This window comes from Scyliorhinus canicula, chromosome 3 (genome assembly GCF_902713615.1).
Source record: "Scyliorhinus canicula chromosome 3, sScyCan1.1, whole genome shotgun sequence".
Taxonomy (NCBI): domain Eukaryota; kingdom Metazoa; phylum Chordata; class Chondrichthyes; order Carcharhiniformes; family Scyliorhinidae; genus Scyliorhinus; species Scyliorhinus canicula.
In genome coordinates this window covers 204,130,912-204,157,607 of record NC_052148.1, presented here as the reverse complement: position 1 = coordinate 204,157,607, position 26,696 = coordinate 204,130,912, and the positions used below count along the sequence as shown (strand labels likewise).

Below are 26,696 nucleotides of genomic sequence, written 5' to 3'. Positions count from 1 at the left end.
CCCATCCCTCCCACTGATCACATGTCCTCCAGCCGATGGCACCGGTCCATCCCAGGTGGCACACTCTCCTGACTCCGAGGAGAACAACTCGGAGGAGAACGTCGTGGACACAGCTGTTATAGTCGCGACACAGCTGTCATTCCCACCCTCCAGAGAGCGCAGATACACGAACCTCGGTGGACCATGTTAGTAGACCAGCTTCTGGGGCACAATCTGGTGAGCACCACACTGCTGATGATGCACATCTGGTGAAGGTAGGAACTCCCGAGCGAGACAGCCGTCGGAGGGCTGCTGGATCCCAGGACCCAGCTGGGAGAGTGGGGACATATATTGAACAATAAACACCCTTTAACACAACCAGTAGGATGCCTCTGTCACTTTCTTCGGCAATACAGCACCACATGCAGGTGATGGGTGTGAGCGAGCACTCAGCAGACAGGCAGGGATTAGTCTACGGCATAGCTTGAGGAGCACCAGAGCTCAGCTCTCTGCAGGTTACCATCACCGCCTTGCCCTTGACACAGTCCCAGCACCCTGGAGTGATGTGACACATACCCTGGGAGACTGATAAAGGTGGGTGGTTGGTAAGGTTACGATGACGGACCAGGCCATGTCCTAGGGAAAGTGAGTGAATATGAGGGCTTCCCTGGCCCTCCGGGCTTGCCGGACCTCATCGCTGCTGCCTATCCGGCAGCCTCCGGCTGGGCCTCAGGCTCCTCCCCGGCCTCGTCCTCCAGCCCCTGCTGATCCAGCGCCTCCTCACCATTCTCGTCCCCTTACTCCTTCTCCTCCTCCGCCTCAGAGGTGGCCAAATGTTCCTCATCATCAACCTCCAGCTCGTCACCCTCTGCTATGCCAGGTTGTGGAGGACACAGCAGACCACCACAATGAGAGCAACGCTCCAGGCGGTGTACTGCAGGGCACCACCGGAGCGGTCCAGACATCGGAACCACATCTTGAGGAATCAGATGCACTGCCCAGGTTGCTGCATGGGCCTCTTTGTACTGGGTCTCTGCTTGGGTCTCCATCCTCCCTACTTGCGTCATTAGTCAGGTCCTCAGCGGATTCCCCTTATCCCCCAAGAGCCAGCCGCCCATCCTGGGGTGCTCCTCAAAGTGGGCAGGGATGACCGACTGCCCCAGGACGTAGCTGTCGTGCACACTCCCTGGGAAGTGTGCACACACATGCATGATCTTCATCTGGTGGTCGCACATGAGCTGTATGCTGAGGGAGTGGAACCCCTTTCTGTTCACATAGGGCACCCCCAGATGGCCCGGTGAGCGCAGCATGACATGCGTAGATCTATTACCCCCTGTACCAAGAGCATCCCAGTGATGGCGGAAAATTCTGCAGCCCGGGCATTTTATTGAGCCTGGTCCATAACAAAGACGATGTCGTCTCCTGCCTGGACATACAGAGCCTTTGTGAGGTGACAGATGCAGTTTTGGGCTGTGGCCTCTTAACATACTACACAGGTCCCCGCTCGAGCCCTGGAATGATTCCGTGGAGCAAAGGTTCAGGGCTGCAGTGATCTTGACAGCCACCGGGAGCAGGTGTCCTCCTCGTCCATGTGCCAAGTCCACAAGGATATGGCACAGGTGTTGCACCGTCTCCTTGTTGAGGCAGAGCCTCCTGCGGCATGTGCTGTCTGTCATTTGTTTAAAGGACCAGCGACACCTGTACACCCTGGGCCATCATGTAGTCCCCCTCGGAGTCCCTCCCAGCCTGATGGGCGGCCGGGTCTGCAGGATGCAGGGGCGGAGTCCGGCACGTGGGCTGCTGCCTCGACCATCTGCAGATGCTGCTGCTGCCGTCTCCGGCATCTGGCCGCATCGCGTAGCATCAGCATCACTAGAGCAACCTCTGTGTCCAACATCCTGCCGTAGTGTTCAAAATCTGTAAGGCATTGGGAGAGGGTATTAGACTGGTCCCACCCCAGTACCCTCTATTCCCCCCGCTGATCCTCCCTACCCCCTGATGCACGATCAATTGTACGAAAGACTCAGATTGGTACAACTGTGGCTTTATTACAGTCAGATGCGTGACCTGCTGCAGCTGGCGAAATGGCTGATCAGGAGGAGGTCATGCATATTTATACGGCTCATTGTGGGCGGAGCTAGCCAGCAGGGGCTACCGGCGAACCTGCAATGCAGGTCCTACCTTACATCCTCTAACACAGTGGATCACCACATTCATCCCCTGATAAAAATGAGTCCGGCGGGGGTGGCGTGGAACTATATACAGATTTACAAATAATTTACAGAGGGGAGGGGGAAAAAAAATGTCCATCTTGTAGTCTGGTGCCCGTCAGAGGTTAAGTCTGTCGGGTGGTTTGACGTTACCCTGGGAGCGACGTAGCAGTGGTGACGATATCGGTGCTGGCGGTGTCGGCGTCGACGACGTCGGTGCTGGCGGTGTTGGTGCTGGCCAGTAGTTGGATGACTCCGGGAGCGTGCCAAAATCTTCCTCGTCCTCTAGCGTGGGCAGGGGGAGGAGGGATGGACCTGGTGGGGTTAATGCTGGGAGCGCCGGGGGAGGGGAGGGTGGCGCGTGGGTGGGGAAGTGTGTGGGAGTGGAACCAGAGGGAGCCAGGTCCCTGAGTGAGACCGTATCCTGGCGGCCGTCGGGGAACTCCATATAGGCATACTGGGGGTTGGCGTGGAGCAGGTGTACCCTGTCCACCAAGGGGTCCGCCTTGTGGAGTCGGACATGCCTACGTAGAAGAACCGGTCGTGGAGCTGCGAGCCAAGTCGAGAGCGACACCCCGGATGTGGACTTCTTAGGGAAGGTAAAAACATGTTCATGGGGTGTGTTATTTGTGGCGGTGCACAGTAGAGACCGGATGGAGTGCAGTGCATCCGGGAGGACCTGCTGGCAGCGAGCGGCTGGGAGGTTTCTGGACCATAGGGCCAGCTGGACGGCCCTCCAAACCGTCCTGTTCTCCCTCTCTACCTACCCGTTTCCCCAGGGATTATAGCTGGTCGTCCTGCTGGAGGCGATACCCCTGCTGAGCAGGAACTGATGCAGCTCATCACTGTTGAATGAGGATCCCCTGTCACTGTGGATGTAGTCGGGGAAACCGAACAGAGTGAAGATGGAGTTGAGGGCCTTGATGACGGTGGCAGACGTCATATCGGGGCATGGGATGGCGAAGGGGAACCTGGAGAATTCATCGACCACACTGAGGATATATGTGTTGCGGTCGGTGGAGGGGAGGGACCCTTTGAAATCCACGCTGAGGCGTTCAAAGGGGCGGGACACTTTCACCAGGCACGCGCGGTCTGTCTGGTAGAAGTGCGGCTTGCACTCCGCACAGACCTGGCAAACCCTGGTGACTGTCCGTACGTCCTCGACGGAGGAGTAGGGCAGATTGCGGGCTTTGACGAGGTGGTATAATCGAGTGACCCTCAGGTGACAAAGGCTGTCGTGCAGGGCACGGAGTTGGTTTACTTGTTGGTGGTAGGCGCTGGCACATGTAGCTCGAGATAGGGCGTCTGGGGGCTCGTTGAGCTTGCCGGGGCGATAGAAAATCTCGTAATTGTCGGTGGAGAGCTCGATTCTCCACCGCAAGATTTTATAATTTTTGATCTTGCCCCGCTGCGTGTTGTTGAACATGAAGGCTACTGACCGTTGGCCAGTGAGGAGAGTGAATCTCCTGCCGGCCAGGTAATGCCTCCAATGCCGCACCACTTCAACGATAGCCTGGGCTTCCTTTTCAACAGACGAGTGTCGAATTTCAGAGGCATGAAGAGTGCGGGAAAAGAATGCCACGGGTCTGCCTGCCTGGTTTAGAGTGGCGGCGAGGACAACATCTGAAGCGTTGCTCTCTACTTGAAAGGGCAGTGTCTCATCTACTGTGTGCATCCCGGCCTTGGCTATGTCTGCTCTAATACGGGCGAAGGCATCTTGTGCCTCGGCCGTGAGGGGAAATTGAGTGGATTGTATAAGTAGGCCGGCCTTGTCGTAGTAGTTCGGGACCCACTGGGCGTAGTAGGAGAAGAACCCAAGGGAGCGTTTGAGGGCCTTGGGGCAGTGGGGGAGCGGGAGCTCCATGAGGGGTCGCATGCGGTCGGGATTGGGCCCCAGGAGTCCGTTTTGGACTACATAGCCGATGATGGCTAAGCGGTTGGTGCTGAACATGCAGTTCTCCTGGTTATAGGTGAGGTTGAGGAGAATGGCGGTGTGGAGAAATTTGGCAAAGTTGGCGTTGTGGTCCTGCTGATCGTGGCCGCAGATGGTGACGTTGTCCAGGTACGGAAACATGGCCCACAGTCCGTACCGGTCAACCATTCGGTCCATTTCTCTTTGGAATATAGAGACCCCGTTAGTGATGCCGAAGGGAATCCTAAGAAATTGATAGAGGCGACGGTCTGCCTCGAATACGGTGTATGGACGGTCCGATTTGTGGATGGGGAGCTGGTGGTAGGCGGATTTAAGGTCAATCGTTGAGAAGACCCGGTACTGTGCAACCTGATTGACGATATCAGATATGCGAGGGAGGGGGTACGCGTCGAGCTTCGTGTACCGATTGATGGTCTGGCTATAGTCCACGACCATTCTGTGTTTCTCTCCAGTTTTAACCACTACCACTTGGGCTCTCCAGGGGCTATTGCTGGCCTCGATGATACCCTCCCGAAGCAGCCGCTGGACTTCGGACCTGATGAAGGCCTTGTCCTGGGCGCTGTACTGTCTGCTCCTGGTGGCGACGGGCTTGCAATCCGCAGTTAGATTGACAAAGAGGGCGTGGGGGTCAACCTTGAGGGTCGTGAGGCCGCAAACGGTGAGTGGAGGTAGGGCCCCGCCGAATATGAGGGTGAGGCACTGGAGATTACACTGAAAGTCCAGACCTAGCAATAGTGCAGCACAGAGGTTGGGGAGGACGTAGAGGCGGAAACTGCTGAATTCTACGCCCTGGACGGTGAGATTGACCACACAGAAACCTTGGATCGAGACAAAGTGGGATCTGGAGGCCAGGGAGATCCGTTGGTTGGCGGAGTGGACCGCGAGGGAGCAGCGCCTTACCGTGTCCGGGTGGATGAAGCTTTCGGTGCTCCCGGAGTCCAGAAGGCAAGAGGTCGTGTGGCCGTTGATTTCCACTGTCGTCGAAGCGGTGGCCAGGTTGTGAGGACGGGACTGGTCCAGTGTCATAGAGGCAAGCTGCGGGTGGTCGTCCGAGGATTCAGATAGGGAGTGTCGGCGACCCGGATCCAGCGCCCCAGTCCCGTGGGGGAGACAAAATGGCGGCGATGGCGGCGTCCGGAGGACCTGTTGAGGAGAAGATGGTGGTGCCCATGCAGCACATGCACAACCGGTCTGTCCTGTCCCGTATGCTGACTGCGAGACACAGCGTCATCAGAGGGATGGCCATTCTCCCCACTCCATGGGATGGGTCTGGGTTGGCACTCATCATCCCCTCCACCCGATCGGTGCCCATAGGGCCCTAGGGTTCACCTTGTGATGGTGGGGCAGCTGGATCGATCCCCGGCTGCGTTATCTGGCTCTGCCAGCTCTCCAATGTCTGCACCATGGTGTCAACTCCCTTGGTGATACTCCTCAATGCCTGGGCCACGCTCTGCAGCGTCTCAGCAATGACCATGTGCCTGAGATAAGCTCCACAGCACCTCAGCCATTCCTATATGAGAGCAGGACATGTCCCGCAGCATCTCATCAAGGTCAGCCTAGTAATGGGTCACTCCCCCAACGAGTCGGACATTCTGCTGAGGCACTCAGCCATGGTCGTCACTGACTGTGCCACGCCTTGGACACCTCCACCAATGCTGCTGACATTGTACACCAGGGTCTCCACTGCAGGACCTGCTGGAGTGTCACTGACATCTCGCTCTGAATGTGATGGCTGCTCCCTAACGTCTCCATCTCTGGGATAGAATATTCCAGAGGCTCAGCGTCTGGCTGGGACCCAGTTGGGTCCTAGGATCCAGCAGACCTCCGATTGCTGTCTTGCCTGGGGGTTCCTGCCTCCACCTGATGTGCATCAGCGATTGTGTGGTGCTCATCAAATTGTGTCCCAGAAGCCTGGCCACTAACTTGTCTACAGAGGTGTGTGTCTCTGTGCCGGTGAAGGGTGGGGATGACAGCTGTGATGCCCCGATTGTTGCATCTTCGGAGCTTTCCTCCGAGGTGGTCTCACGGAAGAGGGCCATCCTGGGTGGGCCGGCGCCGTTGGCTGGACGACCTGCGGGCAAGTAGACACGTGGTCAGTGGGAGGGATGTGTCCGTCTGTATGGCAACAGCAACTCAAGTTTGTGAGGGCCTTCAGGTGGGATACGTTGGATCCTCATCTCTGGAGCATGCGCCGACCTCCGCATTGGCATTGGTGACTGCTCTGGCCTCGGTCACCTCCAAGGCCCGTTCCATGAAGGTCGTGAGAATTTTTATGTCCAGCACCTCTCCAGCATTCTGGGCCCTCTCCCGGCGATTGTGGGAGAGCTTCTGCTGCGGAGACAGAGGGCTTTGTTAGCCTCACCTGCCGTTCACATTGGTTGGAGAGGTGGGGGGAGTGGAGGGCAGTTGGCGAAGGAATTGTTGGGGGCAGTGAAGGAATGGTTGGGGGGGGGCACAAGGAGGGTTGGGGAGGCTGCTCGCGTGGGGGAGATAAGATCTCGGGGGTGGCGTGGTGTCAATTCACTTGTGCTGCCTTCTTGACCTTGTGACACTGGAGGCCAGTCTGCCGTGCTGACGGCCGCTGCCTTGTGGCTCACCTCTGGGACCTTTGGGGGAACGGGACATCTCTCCTGGCCTCGACCGCATCTCGGAGTCCCCCCAGGTCTGTGTCTCTAAATCCTGTGGCCAGGCATCTCGGCGCCATGGCTGCAAGCTGAGTGGGGTTGGATTTTGGATTTGATTTATTGTCACCTGTACCAAGTGAAATTATTTAATCTGCTTCCAGTCAAGTCAGATCATTCCATACATGAAAAAACATAGGACATACATAAATTCACAATGTAAATACATTGACACAGGCAACGGGTGAGCATACGGAGTGTGCTTCTACTCAGTAGAGAAGATCCAACAGACTGTCCTGGTCAACTCGCGTTGATGCAACAGTTAAGAAAGCCCAACGACGTCTCCACTTCCTAAGGAAGCTAAAGAAATTCGGCATGTCTGAATCGACTCTCACAAACTTCTATATGTGACACAGAGAGCATCCTATCCGACTGCATCACAGCTTGGTGTGGCAACTGCTCAGCCCACGATCGCAAGAAACTGCAGAGTGTGGTGAACTCAGCCCAACGCATCACACAAGCTTGCCATCCTCCCCTTGATTCTGTCTACATCTCCCGCTACCTCGGGGAGGCAGACCCCTCGCACCCAGGTTTGCCTTCTTCCAGATCCTTCCAACAGGCAGAAGATACAGAAGACCTGTACATCCAGACTTAGGAACAGCTTCTTCCCCACAGTTGCCAGACTCTGCAACGACTCTCCTTCGGATTGCTCCTTTGGGCTGCACAGTAGCATAGTGGTTAGCACAATTGCTTCACAGCTCCAGGGTCCCAGGTTCGATTCCCGGCTTGGGTCCCTATGCGGAGTCTGCGCGTTCTCCCCGTATGTGCATGGGTTTTCTCCGGGTGCTCCGGTTTCCTCCCACAGTCCAAAGATGTGCAGGTTAGGTGGATTGGCCATGCTAAATTGCCCTTAGTGTCTAAAATTGCCCTTAGTGTTGGATGGGGTTGCTGGGTGACAGGGATAGGGTGGAGGTGTTGGTTTGGATAGGGTGCTCTTTCCAAGAGCCGGTGCGGACTCGATGGGCCGAATGGCCTCCTTCTGCACTGTAAATTCTATGATTCTAAAGGACTGATCTGTTCCCTATAAGACACTATTCACAACGCTCTATGCTGCTCTTATGTCGTATTGGCTTTGTTATTTTGCCCTTGTTCCGCACTAACTAATTATTTATTTGTCAATGTACTGTGTGCCTTTTCCATTCATTATAACTATCTACATTTTGGTCTACTGTGTACGCTTCCTTGGCCGCAGAAAAATATTTTTTACTGTACTTTGGTGCATGTGACAATAAATAAATCAAATCAAATCAAATGTGCTCAGTCCATAAGAGGGTCATTCAGGGGTCTGGTAGCAACGGGGAAGACGCTGTTTCTGAACCTGTTAGAGTATGTTCTCAGACTTTTGTATCTCCTGCCCGATGGAAAAAGTTGGAAGAGACAATAAGCCGGGTAGGTGGGGTCTTTGATTACGCTGCACGCTTTCCCAAGGCAGCGGGAGGTGTAGGCAGAGTCAATGGATGGGAGGCGGATTCTCGTGATGGATTGGGCTGTGTTCACTTCTCGACCCTCTGTAGTTTCTTACACCTCGGACGGAGCAGTTGCCACACCAGGCTGTGATGCAGCCAGATTGGATGCTTTTTATGGTGCATCTGTAACAATTGGTAACAGTCAATGTGGGCATGCCAAATTTCCTGAGTTTTCCTGAGAAAGTATAGGCACTGTTGTGCTTTCTTGATCGTAATGTTGACGTGGGTGGACCAGGATAGATTGTTGGTGATGTGCGCATCTCGAAATTTGAAGCTGTCAACGTTTCCATCTCGGCACCATTAATGCAGACAGGGGTGTGTATGATACTTCGCTCCCTGAAGTCAATGACCATTTCCTTAATTTTGCTGACGTTGAAGATGAGATTGTTGTCATTATACAACGCCACTAGGTTCTCCATCTCCCACCTGTACTATGAATCATCATTGTTCGAGATCCGATGCACTATGGTCGTGTCATCAGCTTGTAGATGGAATTGGAGCCAAATTTTGCCACACAATTGTGTGTGTTTAGGAGGCTAATTACGCAGCCTTGCGGAGCCCCCGTACTGAGGACTATCATGGAGGAAGTGTTGTTTATCCTTACTGATTGTGTCTATGGATTAGGAAGTCAAGGATCCAGTTGCAGAGGGAAGCGCCAAGTTCTAGGTTTTGGAGTTTTGATATGAGCTTGGCTGGGATTATGGTGTTGAAGGCAGAGCTGTAGTCAATGAATAGGAGTCTGACGTAGGAGTCCTTGTTGTCAAAATGCTTCAGGGATGAGTGTCGGGCCAGGGAGATGACGTCTGCTATGGACCAGTTGTGGCAGTATGCGAATTGCAGTGGATCAAGGCACTCTGGGAGTATGGAGTCGATGTGTCTCATGAGAAACCTCTCGAAGCACTACAGAATGATAGATGTCAAGGCCACCGGATGGTAGTAATTGAGGCACGTTGCCTGGTTCTTTGGCACCGGTATGATAGTGGGCTTCTTGAAACAGATGGGAACCTTGGAATGGAATAGGGTGAGGTTGAAGATGTGTGCGAACATACCTGCCAGTTGAACCACGCAGGATCTCGGTGCTTGATCAGGGACTCCATCAGGACCCGTTGCTTTCCGAGGGTTCTATTTCAAGAAGGCCAGTCTGACTTCAGAAGCTATGATAGTAGTGTGTTTGAGGCTGCTGGGGCAGTTGACAAAAGTTTTATGGTTTCCTGTTGGAACTGAGCATAGAATGCACTGAGTTCATCTTGGAGGAGCATGGTCCCAGCAAATCTTCTGCCGAGCCTTCATTTGCAGCATAAGGCCTGTGGGGACTCATTAAGTGGACCAATTGTAATGTATTGCTGGTCTCACCAGCCCGAGCGCCTGGAAGTTTGCGGCAGTCCTGCTCACTACCACACTTAGAAATCTTTCCGGAAAATAGCATCCTACGATTAATTGTATCACCAGGTAGCTGGGAGGTCCCAATATTCCCATCTCCAATGGGCAGGGATGCTGCATTGGTCTGCACAGTAAGAAGTCTTGCAACACCAGATTAAAGTCCAACAGGTTTGTTTCGAATCACTAGCTTTCGAAGCACTGCTCCTTCCTCAGATCTCAGGTGAATGAAGAGGTGGGTTCCAGAAACATATATATAGACAAAGTCAAAGATGCAATACGATACTTTGAATGCAAGTCTTTTCAGGTAATTAAGTCTACAGGTCCAGACGGAGCAACTGGAGAGAGGAATAATCATAGGTTAAGGAGGTGTGAATTGTCTCAAGCCATGACAGTTGATAGGGTTTCGCAAGCCCAGGCCAGATGGTGGGGTTGAATGTAATGCGACATGAATCCACGGACCCGGTTGAGGCCATACTCAAGTATGTAAAACTTGGCTATAAGTTTCTGCTCGGCAATTCTGCGTTGTCGTGCCTCCTGAAGGCCGCCTTGGCTTACCCGAAGATCAGAGGCTGAATACCCTTGACTTACCCGAAAATCAGCTTTAATTGCTTAAGGATCAGGGGACATAGCAGTCATTGATGATAGATGGTGATGTCATGAAATACGTAAAAAGAGAACCATGAGTTCCCTTGCAGGTAAATGGGTGTGAGGAGTGATGTTATGGCATTGGCTTGACCAGGCAGATTGGTGTGGGAAGAGTCGGAGCAGAAATGATGATGATGAACTCAGCAGGAAACAGGTGAATGCACAACTGTACTTATTTTTCCTGTCCTGGTTTGGTTATTAGGATATTTCCTGCATTAAATTCAGTGATGAGGCACAGTGGTCCTTCTGATGGTCTCCTCTGTGGCACGCATATATTCCTTCTTTGTGACTGCAGCAGATATGTTTTATTCATTCGCAACATGTGGGTGTTGCTGGCTTGGCCACCACATGCTACTCAAGCCGGCACTTGTAGCCACATTATTCATATGGCTGGTCCAGTTCAGTTTCTGATCAATGGTAATTGCTAGACTGTTGATAGTGGGTGATTCAGCGATGGTAATGCCATTGAATGCCAAGGGAGGGTGATTAGACCCTCTTGTTGGAGGTGCCATCAAAACAGTAAGTGAAAACCTTTTTGCCTTATTTGCTCGACAAAACCTTTTCATACTTTTGAACATTACTATTAAATCTCCTCTTCAGATTCTCTGCTCTGTGTCAGCCATGTTTCAGTTGGTGGCCTTCTCATCTGAGTTATAAAGTTGTGAATTCAAGTCCCATTCTAGGGCTAAACACAAAAATCAAAGCTGACATTCCAGTGTAGCACACAAGCACTGTCAGAGTTGACCTTTGTCAGATCGGATATTAAGCCAAGGCACACCTGCCCTCTCAGGTGAATGTACCACAGTCTTTGGCAGTATTTTGAAGAAAAGCAGGCATGTTATCTTCAAAATTAAAGAAAAACCAACCTGGTCATTATGGCATGCTAATTGTCGGAGCTAGGTGTGAGCAAATTAGCTGCTGTGTTTCCTACATTACAATAGTGACTCAAATTACTTCAATGTCTGTAAAGTGTTTGCGTAAAGAACTATAAATGTTAGTAAGTCCTTCCTTTATTTCAAGGAACACAGCTCCTCTGGTTACCCCACATGGTTAGAGTGGTATAGCACCCTCTCTCAATTTGCTACAATTACTTAAACCCTTCCTTAGTTCGGATGGCCAATCCACCTACCCTGCACATGTTTGTGGGGGTGAGACCCACGCAGACACAGGGAGAATGTGCAAACTCCATACGGACAGTGACCTGGGACCAGGATTAAACCCGGTTCCTCGGCGCCATGAGGCAGCAGTGCTAACCACTGCACCACCGTGCTGCCCCAATCTCGACTGCTCATAGACTTCCTGTTGATTGCATTCTGCGATGAGGGCAGGGGGTTCAACAGCGGATTTGCTGAAGAAGTGTAGTGTTACCGACTGTCATTTCTGGATTTTCATGTTATTCTGAACGTGTGTCGACTTCTGAGATTGTTGCCCGTTTCTGTGAAATAATGACAACAAACATTGATTGTTTGTAATCCTACCTAAATTGGGGCTTGCATCGATTTCATGGTACTGAGGTCTGAAGAACAATTTTGGTCATACTGCAGCATTTAGACAATATAATTTAGCAATTAAATTTAACAATAGTATTAGGGTTTTTGACAAATGGATAAGCACTTATCAAGCACTTTCAACTTCCCCACTTCTGTTTGAACTAGATTAGTTCTCCAAGCAGCTGATCGAGGAAGCCCCAAACTTTCAGCAAATGCCACTATTGAGATTCTGGTTGTCGATATTAATGATAATGCTCCAACTGTTCCTCCACTGAAAATTGTGAAGATTTCAGAAAGTAAGTTGGGCTTTGATCTTAACCTTTTATGGTATAAAGAAAATAGCAGCGTTTTTTGATTAATTATGTTTCTTTGTGAGATTATTGTCTGACAATTACTATTTGTGATATTAGACATGTTACTACTTATGATATTAGATATGTTAATATATATAATATATACCTCATACATTTTTATTAAGCATATAAATACTTTCGGTTTCCTTACAGCATTGCTCTATTTTAATAGAAGTATTTTAATTCTGTTTATTTTAAATAGGTAAATACCTCTTGTGGTAGAGAAAGGAATATATTATGATTGTTAAATGACCATGTGTGAATATGCCAACTCACATGAACTGTGATCATCTAATAGCGGAAAGTGATTGTGATTAAGATTGCTGTTATATATAAGTGCTTCCATAGAAAGAATAGAGATGTGCCCTTGCCCGGGAGTGGGGGAGGAAGCAGGTACAACATCTCCAGTTTGGTGGGGAGAGTGAAAGCCGATTTGGCAAGGTGGGATGGTCTCCCTCTGTCACTGGTGGGTCGGGTACAGGTGGTTAAAATGAATGATGAATGTGTTGTCGCGATTTCTGTTCATTTTTCAATGCCTACCAATTTTCCTGCCAAAGGCTTTTTTCATGGAGATTGAGGGAAGGATTACCTCGTTCATATGGGGAGGGAAGGAGGCCAGAGTGAGAAAGGTGCTGCTACAGAGGGGAAGGCCGGCAGGGGGCTTGGGTCTCCCGAATCTGATGTACTACTACTGGGCGGCGAATGTGGAGAAGGTGCGGTGCTGGGTCAGAGGGGTTGATTCCCAGTGGGCCAGAATGAAGGAGAGTTTGTGCATGGGGTGGGGACTGAAAGCATTAGCAACAGGGCCGCTCCCGATAGCCCCGGGGAAATACTCAGGGAGTCCGGTAATACTGTAATAGCTTCATTGAAAATCTGGAGGCAGTTTCGGCAACACTTCGGGTTGGGGGCAGGGTCAAGGGAAATGCCGATTCGGGGGAACCACAGATTTGAGCCAGGGAGGTGGGATGGAAATTTTCGGAAATGGGAAGAGAAGGGGATTAAGACGCTAAAAGATTTGTTTCTTAGAGGTCGGTTTGCAGGATTGAAGGAGTTGGAAGCGAAGTATGGGCTGGAGCAGGGAGAAATGTTTAGATACATGCAGGTTCGAGATTTTGCCAGAAAGGAGTTACAGAGGTTCCCGGAGGAACCGGCCTCCACATTGCTGGAGGAGGTGCTGACGACAAGGGGACTGGAGAAGGGGGTAGGGCACCACTGGAAGGGATCAAAGCAAAGTGGGAGGAAGAGTTGGGAGAGGTTATAGAGGAGGGGGTCTGGTGTGAGGTGCTCCGGAGAGTAAAAGCCTCCACCTCATGTGCGGGGTTGGAGCTGATACAGAGCACACCTCACAAGGGCGAGGATGAGCCGATTCTTTGAAGGAGTAGAAGATGTGTAAAGGGGGAGGGGGAGCAGCCCCAAGTCGTAGTCCACATTGGCACTAACGACATAGGTAGGAAAGGGGACAAGGATGTCAGGCAGGCCTTTAGGGAGCTAGGATGGAAGCTCAGAGCGAGAACAAACAGAGTTGTTATCTCTGGGTTGTTGCCCGTGCCACGTGATAGTGAGATGAGGAATAGGGAGAGAGAGCAATTAAACACGTGGCTACAGGGATGGTGCAGGCGGGAGGGATTCAGATTTCTGGATAACTGGGGCTCTTTCTGGGGAAGGTGGGACCTCTATAGACAGGATGGTCTACATCTGAACCTGAGGGGTACCAATATCCTGGGGGGGAGATTTGTTAGTGCTCTTTGGGGGGGTTTAAACTAATTCAGCAGGGGCATGGGAACCTGGATTGTAGTTTTAGGGTACGGGAGATTGAGAGTATAGAGGTCAGGAGCACAGATTTGACTTCGCAGGAGAGTGCCAGTGTTCAGGTAGGTGGTTTGAAGTGTGTCTACTTCAATGCCAGGAGTATACGAAATAAGGTAGGGGAACTGGCAGCATGGGTTGGTACCTGGGACTTCGATGTTGTGGCCATTTCAGAGACATGGATAGAGCAGGGACAGGAATGGTTGTTGCAGGTTCTGGGGTTTAGGTGTTTTAGTAAGTTCAGAGAAGGGGGCAAAAGAGGGGGAGGTGTGGCGCTGCTTGTCAAGGACAGTATTACGGTGGCGGAAAGGATGCTAGATGGGGACTCTTCTTCTGAGGTAGTATGGGCTGAGGTTAGAAACAGGAAAGGAGAGGTCACCCTGTTGGGAGTTTTCTATAGGCCACCTAATAGTTCTAGGGATGTAGAGGAAAGGATGGCGAAGATGATTCTGGAAAAGAGCGAAAGTAACAGGGTAGTTGTTATGGGAGACTTTAACTTTCCAAATATTGACTGGAAAAGATATAGTTCGAGTACATTAGATGGGTCATTCTTTGTACAATGTGTGCAGGAGGGTTTCCTGACACAATATGTTGACAGGCCAACAAGAGGCGAGGCCACATTGGATTTGGTTTTGGGTAATGAACCAGGCCAGGTGTTAGATCTGGAGGTAGGTGAGCACTTTGGAAACAGTGACCACAATTCGGTGACCTTTACGTTAGTGATGGAAAGGGATAAGTATACCCCGCAGGGCAAGAGTTATAGCTGGGGGAAGGGCAATTATGATGCCATTAGACATGACTTAGGATGTGTTGGTTGGAGAAGTAGGCTGCAAGGGTTGGGCACACTGGATATGTGGAGCTTGTTCAAGGAACAGCTATTGCATGTTCTTGATAAGTACGTACCAGTCAGGCAGGGAGGAAGGGGTCGAGCGAGGGAACCGTGGTTTACCAAAGAAGTGGAATCTCTTGTTAAGAGGAAGAAGGAGGCCTATGTGAAGATGAGGCGTGAAGTTTCAGTTGGGGCGCTTGATATTTACAAGGAAGCGAGGAAGGATCTAAAGAGAGAGCTGAGACGAGCAAGGAGGGGACATGAGAAGTCTTTGGCAGGTAGGATCAAGGAAAACCCAAAAGCTTTCTATAGGTATGTCAGGAATAAAAGAATGACTAGGGTAAGAGTAGGGCCAGTCAAGGACAGTGGTGGGAAGTTGTGTGTGGAGGCTGAGGAGATAAGCGAGATACTAAATGAATACTTTTCGTCAGTATTCACTCAAGAAAAAGATAATATTGTGGAGGAGAATGCTGAGACCCAGGCTATTAGAATAGATGGCATTGAGGTGCGTAGGGAAGAAGTGTTGGCAATTCTGGACAAGGTGAAAATAGATAAGTCCCCGGGGCCGGATGGGATTTATCCTAGGATTCTCTGGGAAGCCAGGGAAGAGATTGCTGAGCCTTTGGCTTTGATTTTTAGGTCATCATTGGCTACAGGAATAGTGCCAGAGGACTGGAGGATAGCAAATGTGGTCCCTTTGTTCAAGAAGGGGAGTAGAGATAACCCCGGTAACTATAGGCCGGTGAGCCTAACGTCTGTGGTGGGTAAAGTCTTGGAGAGGATTATAAAAGATACGATTTATAATCATCTAGATAGGAATAATATGATTAGGGACAGTCAGCATGGTTTTGTGAAGGGTAGGTCATGCCTCACAAACCTTATCGAGTTCTTTGAGAAGGTGACTGAACAGGTAGACGAGGGTAGAGCAGTTGATGTGGTGTATATGGATTTCAGTAAAGCGTTTGATAAGGTTCCCCACGGTCGTCTATTGCAGAAAATACGGAGGCTGGGGATTGAGGGTGATTTAGAGATGTGGATCAGAAATTGGCTAGTTGAAAGAAGACAGAGAGTGGTAGTTGATGGGAAATGTTCAGAATGGAGTTCAGTTACGAGTGGCGTACCACAAGGATCTGTTCTGGGGCCGTTGCTGTTTGTCATTTTTATAAATGACCTAGAGGAGGGCGCAGAAGGATGGGTGAGTAAATTTGCAGACGACACTAAAGTCGGTGGAGTTGTAGACAGTGCGGAAGGATGTTGCAGGTTACAGAGGGACATAGATAAGCTGCAGAGCTGGGCTGAGAGGTGGCAAATGGAGTTTAATGTGGAGAAGTGTGAGGTGATTCACTTTGGAAAGAATAACAGAAATGCGGAATATTTGGCTAATGGTAAAATTCTTGGTAGTGTGGATGAGCAGAGGGATCTCGGTGTCCATGTACATAGATCCCTGAAAGTTGCCACCCAGGTTGATAGGGTTGTGAAGAAGGCCTATGGTGTGTTGGCCTTTATTGGTAGAGGGATTGAGTTCCGGAGCCATGAGGTCATGTTGCAGTTGTACAAAACTCTAGTACGGCCGCATTTGGAGTATTGCGTACAGTTCTGGTCGCCTCATTATAGGAAGGACGTGGAAGCTTTGGAACGGGTGCAGAGGAGATTTACCAGGATGTTGCCTGGTATGGAGGGAAAATCTTATGAGGAAAGGCTGATGGACTTGAGGTTGTTTTCGTTAGAGAGAAGAAGGTTAAGAGGTGACTTAATAGAGGCATACAAAATGATCAGAGGGTTAGATAGGGTGGACAGCGAGAGCCTTCTCCCGCGGATGGAGGTGGCTAGCACGAGGGGACATAGCCTTAAATTGAGGGGTAATAGATATAGGACAGAGGTCAGAGGTGGGTTTTTTACGCAAAGAGTGGTGAGGCCGTGGAATGCCCTACCTGCAACAGTAGTGAACATGCCAACATTGAGGGCATTTAAAAATTTATTGGATAAGCATATGGATGATAAGGGCATAGTGTAGGTTAGATGGCCTTTAGATTTTTTTCCATGTCGGTGCAACATCGAGGGCCGAAGGGCCTGTACTGCGCTGTATCGTTCTATGTTCTATGTTCTATGTTCTAAGCTCATTCAGTGTTAATTCAATAATATGGCAAATAGTAATTTCTAGACTGATATATCTATTGAATATTCACAATTCCTATTAAGTGCGCATTCTATGAGATGAGAAATGTAAAATACAAGGCCTCAGGTCCATTTCTTGGCTATCTCCAAATAGGCCCTGCCCAGATTCTGATAGGTTCCATTATGTCCGTCCCATAGGATGAGCATGCTCAGGTTTGATGTGAGTGTAACTATTCTGTTTTCCTCCTAAAAATTGCCATAGATTTGCAAATTAGGTAATTATAATGTCCATTGTTCATTCTGTGATTTTCTACTTTAAAGCAACAAAATAACAAAGATGCTTCAAATACATGTTTTAATTGGTTTGTAATATGATAGCAGGTATTTACTACCAAAATGATGTTATCGTTAACTATTTGGTAAATAATTTATGCTTTTCAGACCTCCAAGCTGGTTCTGTTCTTACACAGATAATGGCCAGTGATATGGATCTAAACCCCATTCTTTCCTATTATTTTACTCGTAATGGTAATCCGGAAGGTAAATTTGCTATTAACCGCAACAACGGAGTCATCATTTTGACTGAGGCTCTGGACTTTGAAAAACAGTCTGAATACTTGGTGAAAATCAAGATTTCTGATTCAGTGCATGAAATTGAAGCAGCTGTTCGAGTTCATGTAGTGGATGTAAATGACAATTCACCTCTCTTCTCTCAAGATTCTTATCAGGTACAACTGCAACATTGATATTGACCGATACAAAACAAATTTGTGTAATCCCCACGTGTAAGGTACAATATGTTGTATGCTTGCAGAAGTCACATAGTGTGGGGTCAATTTTTAGCTCGCGTTTGCCAGGCTGAGAACAGTGACGCGGGCGGAAAATTCAGATAGAGAATCTGGAAACCCTGTGACGTCACAAGGTTCACACTCGCAAAGGCCGAGAACCTAATTTTAATGAATTTAAATAAGTTTTAACATGATTAGCCAGCACCCCGCCACACGATTCCCCCCTCACTGAATATTCATACCTATCTGATGTGACGCTACAAGGGCTCTTTCTAGGAAGCTCTTCAGAACAAAGAGGCAACTTCTTAAAAAAAAAGGAGGTTTGAGAAACAGCTGCTTCTCAGAGATAATAGACCCCTGTAGAGCTATATAAATAAACAACGGTAATCCGTACTTTGTTACTGCCTGAACCTCTTAATCAAAAGGTTTTTAGAAGGCTATGGACCATGGAATTGAATGTCAACAGTGCAGTTCAAAGCTTTTCAGCTTCCAGGCATGTACACAGGCTTGAAAAAGATAAAGGGCAATGAAATTCATAGTGAAAAAAATATTCAAAGTTTTCCACCACATTAAAGGGAATACTTTAACCTTCGTCTCACAGATCTGTGAACTTGCCACGCTGACAAACTGTTTAAAGCATTTAAGTCTACAGATGGGAAGACTTGCACTTTATTCTCAGTGAACTTTAATTTTGACATGCTGACAGACAGTTTAAAGGGATGAATGCTGCAGATGGGAAGACCAGCCAAACAATTCCCATCCCAGTAAAGACCCCAGCCCAAGCCCCTCCACCCCAACCCAAGCCCTATATGACCCCACGAAAGACCCCCTCGGCACCCTGGAGGCAAATGTAGGGAGGACATGCACCCCTTGCCACCCCTTGGAGTGAAAACTGCCAGGTGCCCTTTTCTCAGGACATGTACCAATTCACGCCAGCGGGACACCCAGCTGGGGGAGCTGGATCATCCCAGGAGGCAGATCAGTTGGGCGCCAGCCCGATAATTACATCCAAATTAGGTTTAATCAGATATTTCCATATTCCCACTGGGTGTGGGCAGGAAACCCTCCCCACCCACCCCCATTGTAAGGCTCACGAGACCTATGGAGACAGGTTGATTAGCCTCCCTGTGAGCCTCGTGGAATACGAACTTCCCTGATGAGAGGTGGGCCCCGTTTCAATAGAGTAATGTACTCTCACATAAAAACCAGTTTGTATGAGAGCTGGCTTAGTGACGTCCCAGCTGGGACCTGTGCGTTATGTGTTTAAAACAATAAATCGTTTTTCTTTTATGTTCTCGAACCGGAGTCCTCTGTGACCATAAAATTGGCGATGAGGGTAAAAGTGGAGCTACAGTTGCCGCTGCTACCTGTCAAAAGCATGGCCAACTCCTCTCATTCTACTGGTTTCAAGTTTGCACCATTTCCAAGATTCCGCTCTTTGGTAGGCTTGATGTGTTCGACACCAGCGTGGAAGACTGGATGCAATACATGGAGAGTATGCGGTATTTCTTCATGGCCAACACGTAAGTGGTGACGAGCAATAGACAGTGATACTATTGACCGCCTGTGGGGCCTCCACCTTTACTGTAAAAAAGAGCACGTGTATCCCGCAGACCTGGACTCCAGATCATTCGAGTAACTGGTCGCAGTGGTGGCAAACCACTATGACCCCAAGCTGTTGGTCATAGTGAAGCAGTATCATTTCAATATGGCTGAGACGACCCCAATGGAGTCTATAACAGAGTTCCAGACACGCTCATGGAAATTTACAGAATTTTGTGATTATGGCCCGCCTCTTCCTGAAATACTATGAGATTGCCTAGTCTGTGGAGTGAACAACATGGTGACCCAGGAAGTTACTGGCAGAGCCATTGTTGGACCTAAAGAACAGCTGCAGAAATCGCACTTTCAAGGGAGAGTGCAGAGAAGACTCCATGAGCTCCAGGGGATCACCGAGTTGGAAGTCAACAACCGGGGACCAGCACCATCTCGACGTGCAGCAGCCCCCGGGGTCAAGATTCCACTCTGAGCTGAACACCGCCGAAGCTCGACCTGATGGTCCAGGACTGCGATAACCAGACATGTGAGACATGCGGCCACAAAAACCACCGAGAGCGAAAACCGCAGCCCAGCCAACAGGTGTGCCCCCCCCCCACCCCCCTCCCCCTCCCCCATCTGCAGTAGACGCCAGCCCAGAGCCCAAATTTTTCATTTGGATCAATCCGGCGATGAAGGGGCTGGTTTAGCACAGTGGGCTAAACAATTGGCTTGTAATGCAGAATAATGCCAGCAGCACGGGTTCAATTCCCGTACCAGCCTCCCCGAGCAGACGCCGGAATGTGGCGACTAGGAGCATTTCACAGTAATTTCATTGAAGCCTACTTGTGACAATAGGCAATTATTAATTAATTATTAAACGCATGCAGGTGAACTGCATTGCAGCACCCAGGGCTGCACCCATTCGGATCACAGTGCAAGTGAACGGTCATCCCCTGAAGATGGAACTGGACTCGGCAGCCTCAGTCTCAATCACTGGGAAACAAAGATTTCAGCAAATTAAATCAGGGGTGCAACGGTTGAGCTTATGGGATACGAAAGTGAGACTGGTGACCTATAGGGGTAACGCTCGCCATAACGATGATGACTCCGGTGGCCTATGGACAGCAGTTTATTCGGCTGCTATTGATGGTCATTAAAGGCCACGGTCCGAGCGACTGGCTACAAGACCTCCGCCTAGATTGGTAGCAGATTTATCAGATGAGCTCCGGAGGCCTCTGCCGAGTGTTGGGGAAATACCCCAAAGTTTTTCAAACAGTTTAGGAAGGGTCAAGGATGCCATTTGCTAAAATTCAAGTGGACCCTGAGGCGCAGCCCCACTATCTTTGGGCCCGGCCGGTTCCCTAAACACTACTGCCGAAGGTCGAGACGGAGCGATTCACTGATTGAGTGGCACTGCTAGTTCCATGCTAAAACCACGGATAAACACTGTTCCATTTTGTGGCAACTATAAATTAACAGTAAATAAGGAATCCCGATTGGACAGGTATCTGATGCCAGGGATCGAAGACTTGAATGCAAAATTGGCTGGGGGTCATTCGTTTACAAAACCTGACAAGCCATGCATCTCTCAAACCAGTATTGGACCCCGAGTCACCTATTTAGGGTACTGAGTAGACCGGGACGGTCTGCATCCAGTGGAAGAGAAAGTGTGAGCGACTCGCCAAGCCTCTACTCCGGGGAACTCAACAGAACTGCACTCTTTTCTGGGGCTCATGAATTCTTATGGAAAGTTTATCCCGGGCCTCGCAACCATACTCGTCCTTTTGCATACACTACTAAAGAAAAACAGCAGTGGGCGTGGAGAGCACCTCAGGAGGAGGCGTTTGCTCGGGTAAAGAGTTGGCTGACCTGCTGACGTACTACGACCCTGCCAAACCGCTGGTGGTCACATATGATGCCTCGCTGTATGCTTTGGCGCCAGATTGTCACATCTTATGGACGATGGGAAGGAACAACCGATCGCATTCGCTTCCAGGCCATTGGCCGCGGCGGAGCAAAACTATGCACAGATTGAAAAAGAAGAGCCGGCTGTGGTATTCCCGGTCAAAAAACTCCATCAGTGCATGTACGGGTGTTGTTTTACTGTCCTCACAGACCACAAACTGTTATTGGGCCTCTTTAAAGAAGACTAGGCGATCCCACTGACAGCATCCGCTAAGCTCCAGAGGTGGGCAATATTAATGGCGGCGTACGAGTTTACAATTGAACATCGGCCAGGCTCACAAATTGCGAATGCCGACGCATTGATCCATCTCCCACTGTTGACACGCCCAACATCTTCCCCCAAGGCAGACAAAGTCATTGCCAAGTTAGTTTTCATGGACACACTACCGGTTACTGCAGCCCACTCCGCGAGTGGACACAGACGTCTTGTTGTACAAGGTCTACCACATCGTGTTATACAAAAGGTTAGCACCCGAGGTTGCCTGAGGAATTATGGGCCTTCTCAACCAAAATATCGGGATTCAGCATTGAGGATGGAATCTTCCTGTCGGGAACTCGAGGTGTGGTCCCTTGCCAGGGCCAGGACCCCATACTACGAGACCTGCATAACAGGCAATCAGGGGTTTCAATGATGAAAATGCTCATCGTAGTTACATCTGGTGACCAAGCCTAGATGGGGACGTAAGGCAACTGGCAGTGTAGTGTCTGCCGGGAGCAACAGAAGCTTCCGTTCGCTGTGCCTCTTCACCTGTGGGCAGGCCTTCACCTGCCCCTTTCTGGGATGCATGTTTCTGATCATCATCGATGTTCATTCAAAGTGCCTCGAAGTCCACAAAATGTCATCCACTACACCGAGGGCAACAATTGAGAAGCTTTGCCCCTCGTTTAGTATGCATGACATTCCAGAGGTTATGGTCATGGATAGCGGCACGGCCTTTGACAGCGGGAAATTCGGGAGTTTTACGAAGGCTAACAGGGTGTGGCATATCCGCACGGCCCCGTACCACCCAGCCTCAAATGGACTGGCTGAAAACAAGGTCTAAAAAGCAGACCTCAAGGTTCATGGAAGATTGGCTGGCTTGGTTTCTGTTTTGCTACTGCACCACCCCACCGCGACTTGTGTAGCACCAGCAGAAGCTTTGATGGGCAGGCAGCTCCAGACCCGTCTTAGTCTCATGTTCCTAGATATTGGTGGGAAGGTGCGATGCAGCCAGGAGAAACAGGTGGTAACCCAGATAGGCGTGTTCAGACTCAAGAGTTTGGGACACATGACGCTGTTTATATTCGGAACTTCAGCGACGGCGCCAAGTTGTTCCTGGGACGATAATATGGCAGACTGGACCTGTCTCATGCCGAGTCCAAGCACGAGACTGAACAATGAAGAAGCATGTGACCATATCAGGGGCAGGGGATCAGCATTATTCCAAACTCCTCCGGAGGTGCCAGCTGTTACAAAGATCTTCCCATCACCGCCGGGTTATGGGGCATCGCTCCTTGGGGGGCCGAAGGAGAGATGTCAGAAGTCAGCAATTCTGACTCCAATATAGACACCCAGACATCGGAGGTTTCAGACGGTAAACGCAGCGGAGAACAGTTGCCAGTGGTGGTGCCTCCCAGGCAATCAGCAAGGAAACGACATTCCCGCATTTAACACATGCCCTCTGATTCCACCCCGCAGACGCAGGAAGCACAGCCCTCCTGTTCCACCTTCCTCGGAAGGGTCTTCGGACTTGGGGAGATGGGGATGTTATAAGCTGCATGGGGTCTACGGGGACAGGCCGATTAGCCTCCCTGTGAGCCTCGTGGAATATCATGGAATCTACAGTGCAGAAGGAGGCCATTCGGCCCATTGAGTCTGCACCGGCCCTTGAGAAGAGCATACTCCCTAAACCCACACCTCCAACCTATCCCCGTAACCCAGTAATCCCACCTAACCTTTTTGGACACTGAGGGCAATTTTCACATGGCCAATCCACCTAACCTGCACATCTTTGGCTGTGGAAGGAAACCCACGCAGACACGTGGAGAAAGTGCACAGACAGTGACTCAAGCTGGGAATCGTACCTGGGACCCTCGAGCTCTGAAGCAACTGTGCTTACCACTGTGCTACCGTGCCCCCCGAATATGAGCTTCCCCGATGAGAGGCGGGGCCCATTTCAATAGAGTAATGAACTCTAACATGAAAACAGGCCTGAATGGCAGCCAGCCTAGAGATGCCCGGCTGGGGCCTTGTGTGTTATGTGCATATAGTTGCTTAAAATAATAAAACCTTTTTCCTTTATGTTTTTGAACCGGACTCCTTTGAGACCAAAAAATCCTCTTTCTATTTTTTAGTTGGATCTTATAGTTTATAATTATGATCACTGCTTCCAATATGATTTTAGGATATAAGAACGGAAGTAGGCAATTTAGTCCTTTAAACCTATTCCACCATTTAATGAGAACACAGCTGATCTGCAACCTAACTTTCTATACTTGCCCTTGCCCCATATCCCTTAATATATTTGGTGACCAAAGATTTATCAATCTCAGATTTAAAATTAACAGTTAAGCTAGTGTCAGTTGCCTATTTTATTACTCATAATTAGATCTGGCAGCATCTAGTTTTGTAGGCCTGGTAAATTATCAATTGAGAAAGGAGTCCTGTAGACATTTTAGTAATTACATTCCCTTTTATCTATTGAGTCCATATCTGTCCCAGTCAATGGATGAACCATTAAAATTCTAGTAGTCATTTTATTTCTACCCATCTATAACCTGTCCGCAAATTTAATCTTAGGATATAGGCATTCCTGGCAAGGCCAGAGTTTATTACCATAGGTGCCCTTGAGAAGGGGGTAGTGGGCCAGCTTGTACTGCTGCAGTAATGTGACTACCACCAAGGACTGCTAGGTAACATGTTCCAGAAGCTCAGTCTTATTAAATGATAGCTATTATGGGATACTTTCCACTGAGGTTCCCCAATCTTCCACTATTAATTTGGAGACCCTGGAGAAAGCTTCCAGGGAACTCTCACTTTCCCATGGTAATCTGTTATCTTCCACTGAATCATGTCAATCCTCTGTGACAGATTTGTTTTTTAAAATACATTTAGAGTACCCAATAATTTTTTTCCAATTAAGGGGCAATTTAACATAGACACTACAAGTAATATTTTTTGATAGTGAACCCTTTCAGATGAAAGTAGAAACAATTTAGATTTAAAAAGTACTTAATCTCTGACAAATTATAGCAGCATTGGTTTAAGGTGTTTTCTAGCTCTTGTAACTGAGGAAGATAGTAATTTATTGAAATAACCCATTGAGTGTTCTTGGGTACATAACATTATTAAATTCCAAAATAAAAAAGTAGTTGTTTCCCTTCAAGGCATAACAATGATGGAGGTCAACTGATACAGTGGCCTAATCTAGAAGGAAACCACAGTCCATAAATTGCAACTCAAAAATCTGTACTTGTTTAACTATACTGTTTTTTAATATTACCATGTAGCTTTGTATTAATCTTTTGTACAAGAATTGGCTTTTTGATTGATCTGTTGTTTCAGATTATATTGCCTGAACTCTCACCAGTCAATACCTACGTTCTGACTGTATCTGCTACAGATAAAGATTCAGGAGTGAATGGAAAAGTTTCATATAGAATCGTTCCAGAAACTACTGCGGAGTTTTATATTAATGCTGAAAGTGGTAAGATAACAAATTAACAGCAGATAGAACACTCGTCGTAATTCATCATGCGGCCAGAAAACATTGGCTACATCAATAATTTTGATGTCCCTAAAAAGATTAACAAATATATTTACAAGTATTTAGTTCAATAAATGCCACTTTGGCATTTATATGTATGCATTTAAAATCAGCAAAAATAATGTACCTTGCTCTCTTAGGATTTGTGTAATCCAATGTTTGTCCTAAAAAAATGAAAATCTGATTATTGTATTTAGCATAAATGTAATCAGCAGGATTTTGCAGTAGAAATAATGACACTCTGCTGGTACTGTGTAAATCAGACAGTGACTTCCAGTGGCTACACAGGCACAATCATAAACTTGCTGTTCGAGTTGCCGTTTTCTTCCAGAAGCTTTGCTATATCAGTATCTTGTCAAAACGCTCGTCATTGGAATACATGGAAGAACAGGAAGTTGCTGTCTTAATGGGATATGCACCCACCAAAATGACCAGAATTAGAGCTTATCTGTAAAAGTGTAAATACATTTTGACATTATCGTAAGTTCATAAGACAGGAATAGACCATATGGCCCCTCAGACCTGCTCTGCCATTCAGAGAGATCATGGCTGATCTTTAGCCACAAGTCTACTTTCCTGCATTGTGCCAAAATCCTTTGATTCCCTTAAAGTTCTAAAATCTTATCAATCTCAACCTTGAACATACAGAACAGTTGAGAATCTACAGACGTTTGGAGCAAAACATGTGATTTATTTTTCAATTTTTTCAAAATTTAGTGTACTCAATTCATTTTCTCCAATTAAGGGGCAATTTAGAGTGACCTACCCTGCACATCTTTGGGTTGTGGGGGCGAAACCCACGCAAACACGGGGAGAATGTGCAAACTCCACACAGACAGTGACCCAGAGCCGGGATCGAACCTGGGACCTCAGTGCCGTGAGGCAACAGGGCTAACCCACTGAGCCACCATGCTGCCTAAACATGTGATTTATGATGGGGAAGGGTGGGGTAAGCACCCGGGGGCAAACAGCAGTGGCAGTGTTTTTCAGGTACCTCACAGAAGGTTAATTCACAAGATAAGGGGTAATTTATTAGCTTGGATAGAAGACTGGCTGACGGACAGAAGACAGAGAGCCAGGATAAATGGATCTTTTTCGGGTTGGCAAGATGTAACTAGTGGGGTGCCACAGAGTTCAGTCCTAGGGCCCCAGTTATTTACAATCTACATTAACGGCTTGGGTAGAGGGATAGAAGGTTCTATAGCTAAATTTGCAGACAACACAAAAATAGGTGGGACAGTAAATTGCAATGACGATATTGATAGGTTAGGAGAGTGGGCCAAAATGTGGCAGATGGAGTTTAACGTGGACAAGTGTGAGGTCATGCATTTTGGTCAGAAAAATGGAAAGGCATCTTATTATCTAAATGGGGGGAGACTTTGGGGTGCTCTGGTGCAGAGGGTTCTGGGTGCCCTCATGCAGGAGTCACAGAAAACTAAAGAAAGTGAATACAATGTTGGCATTTATAGCTAAAGGAATTGAGTATAGAGGTAAGGAAGTGTTGTTGCAACTTTACAAGGCATTGGTAAGACTACACCTGGAGTATTGTGTACAGTTTTGATCCCCTTATTTGAGGAAAGATGTAGCGGCATTGGAGGTAGTTCAGAGAAGGTCCACTTGATTGATTCCAGAGATAATCAGCGGGATTCTCCGTTGGCCGATGCCAAAATCTGGAAAGGCGATTGGGCAGAGAATCAGCCAATATTGTGGCGGGCACTGGGCACACGCCAGATTGCTATGCTCCAGTGCCTTGACAGCAGCATCAATGCAT

The 26,696-nt window shown here is 48.7% G+C and overlaps 1 protein-coding gene across 1 annotated transcript in view; it reads left to right on the top strand.

The window, feature by feature from the left end:
• dchs2 (dachsous cadherin-related 2) overlaps positions 1-26,696 on the top strand; it is a 191,856-nt gene that overhangs the window by 151,742 nt on the left and 13,418 nt on the right. Inside the window, exons 18-20 of the mRNA XM_038792979.1 lie at positions 11,950-12,080; positions 17,329-17,615; positions 24,724-24,865. Coding sequence (XP_038648907.1) covers positions 11,950-12,080; positions 17,329-17,615; positions 24,724-24,865 — 560 coding nt within the window. The remainder of the gene's footprint in view (positions 1-11,949; positions 12,081-17,328; positions 17,616-24,723; positions 24,866-26,696) is intronic.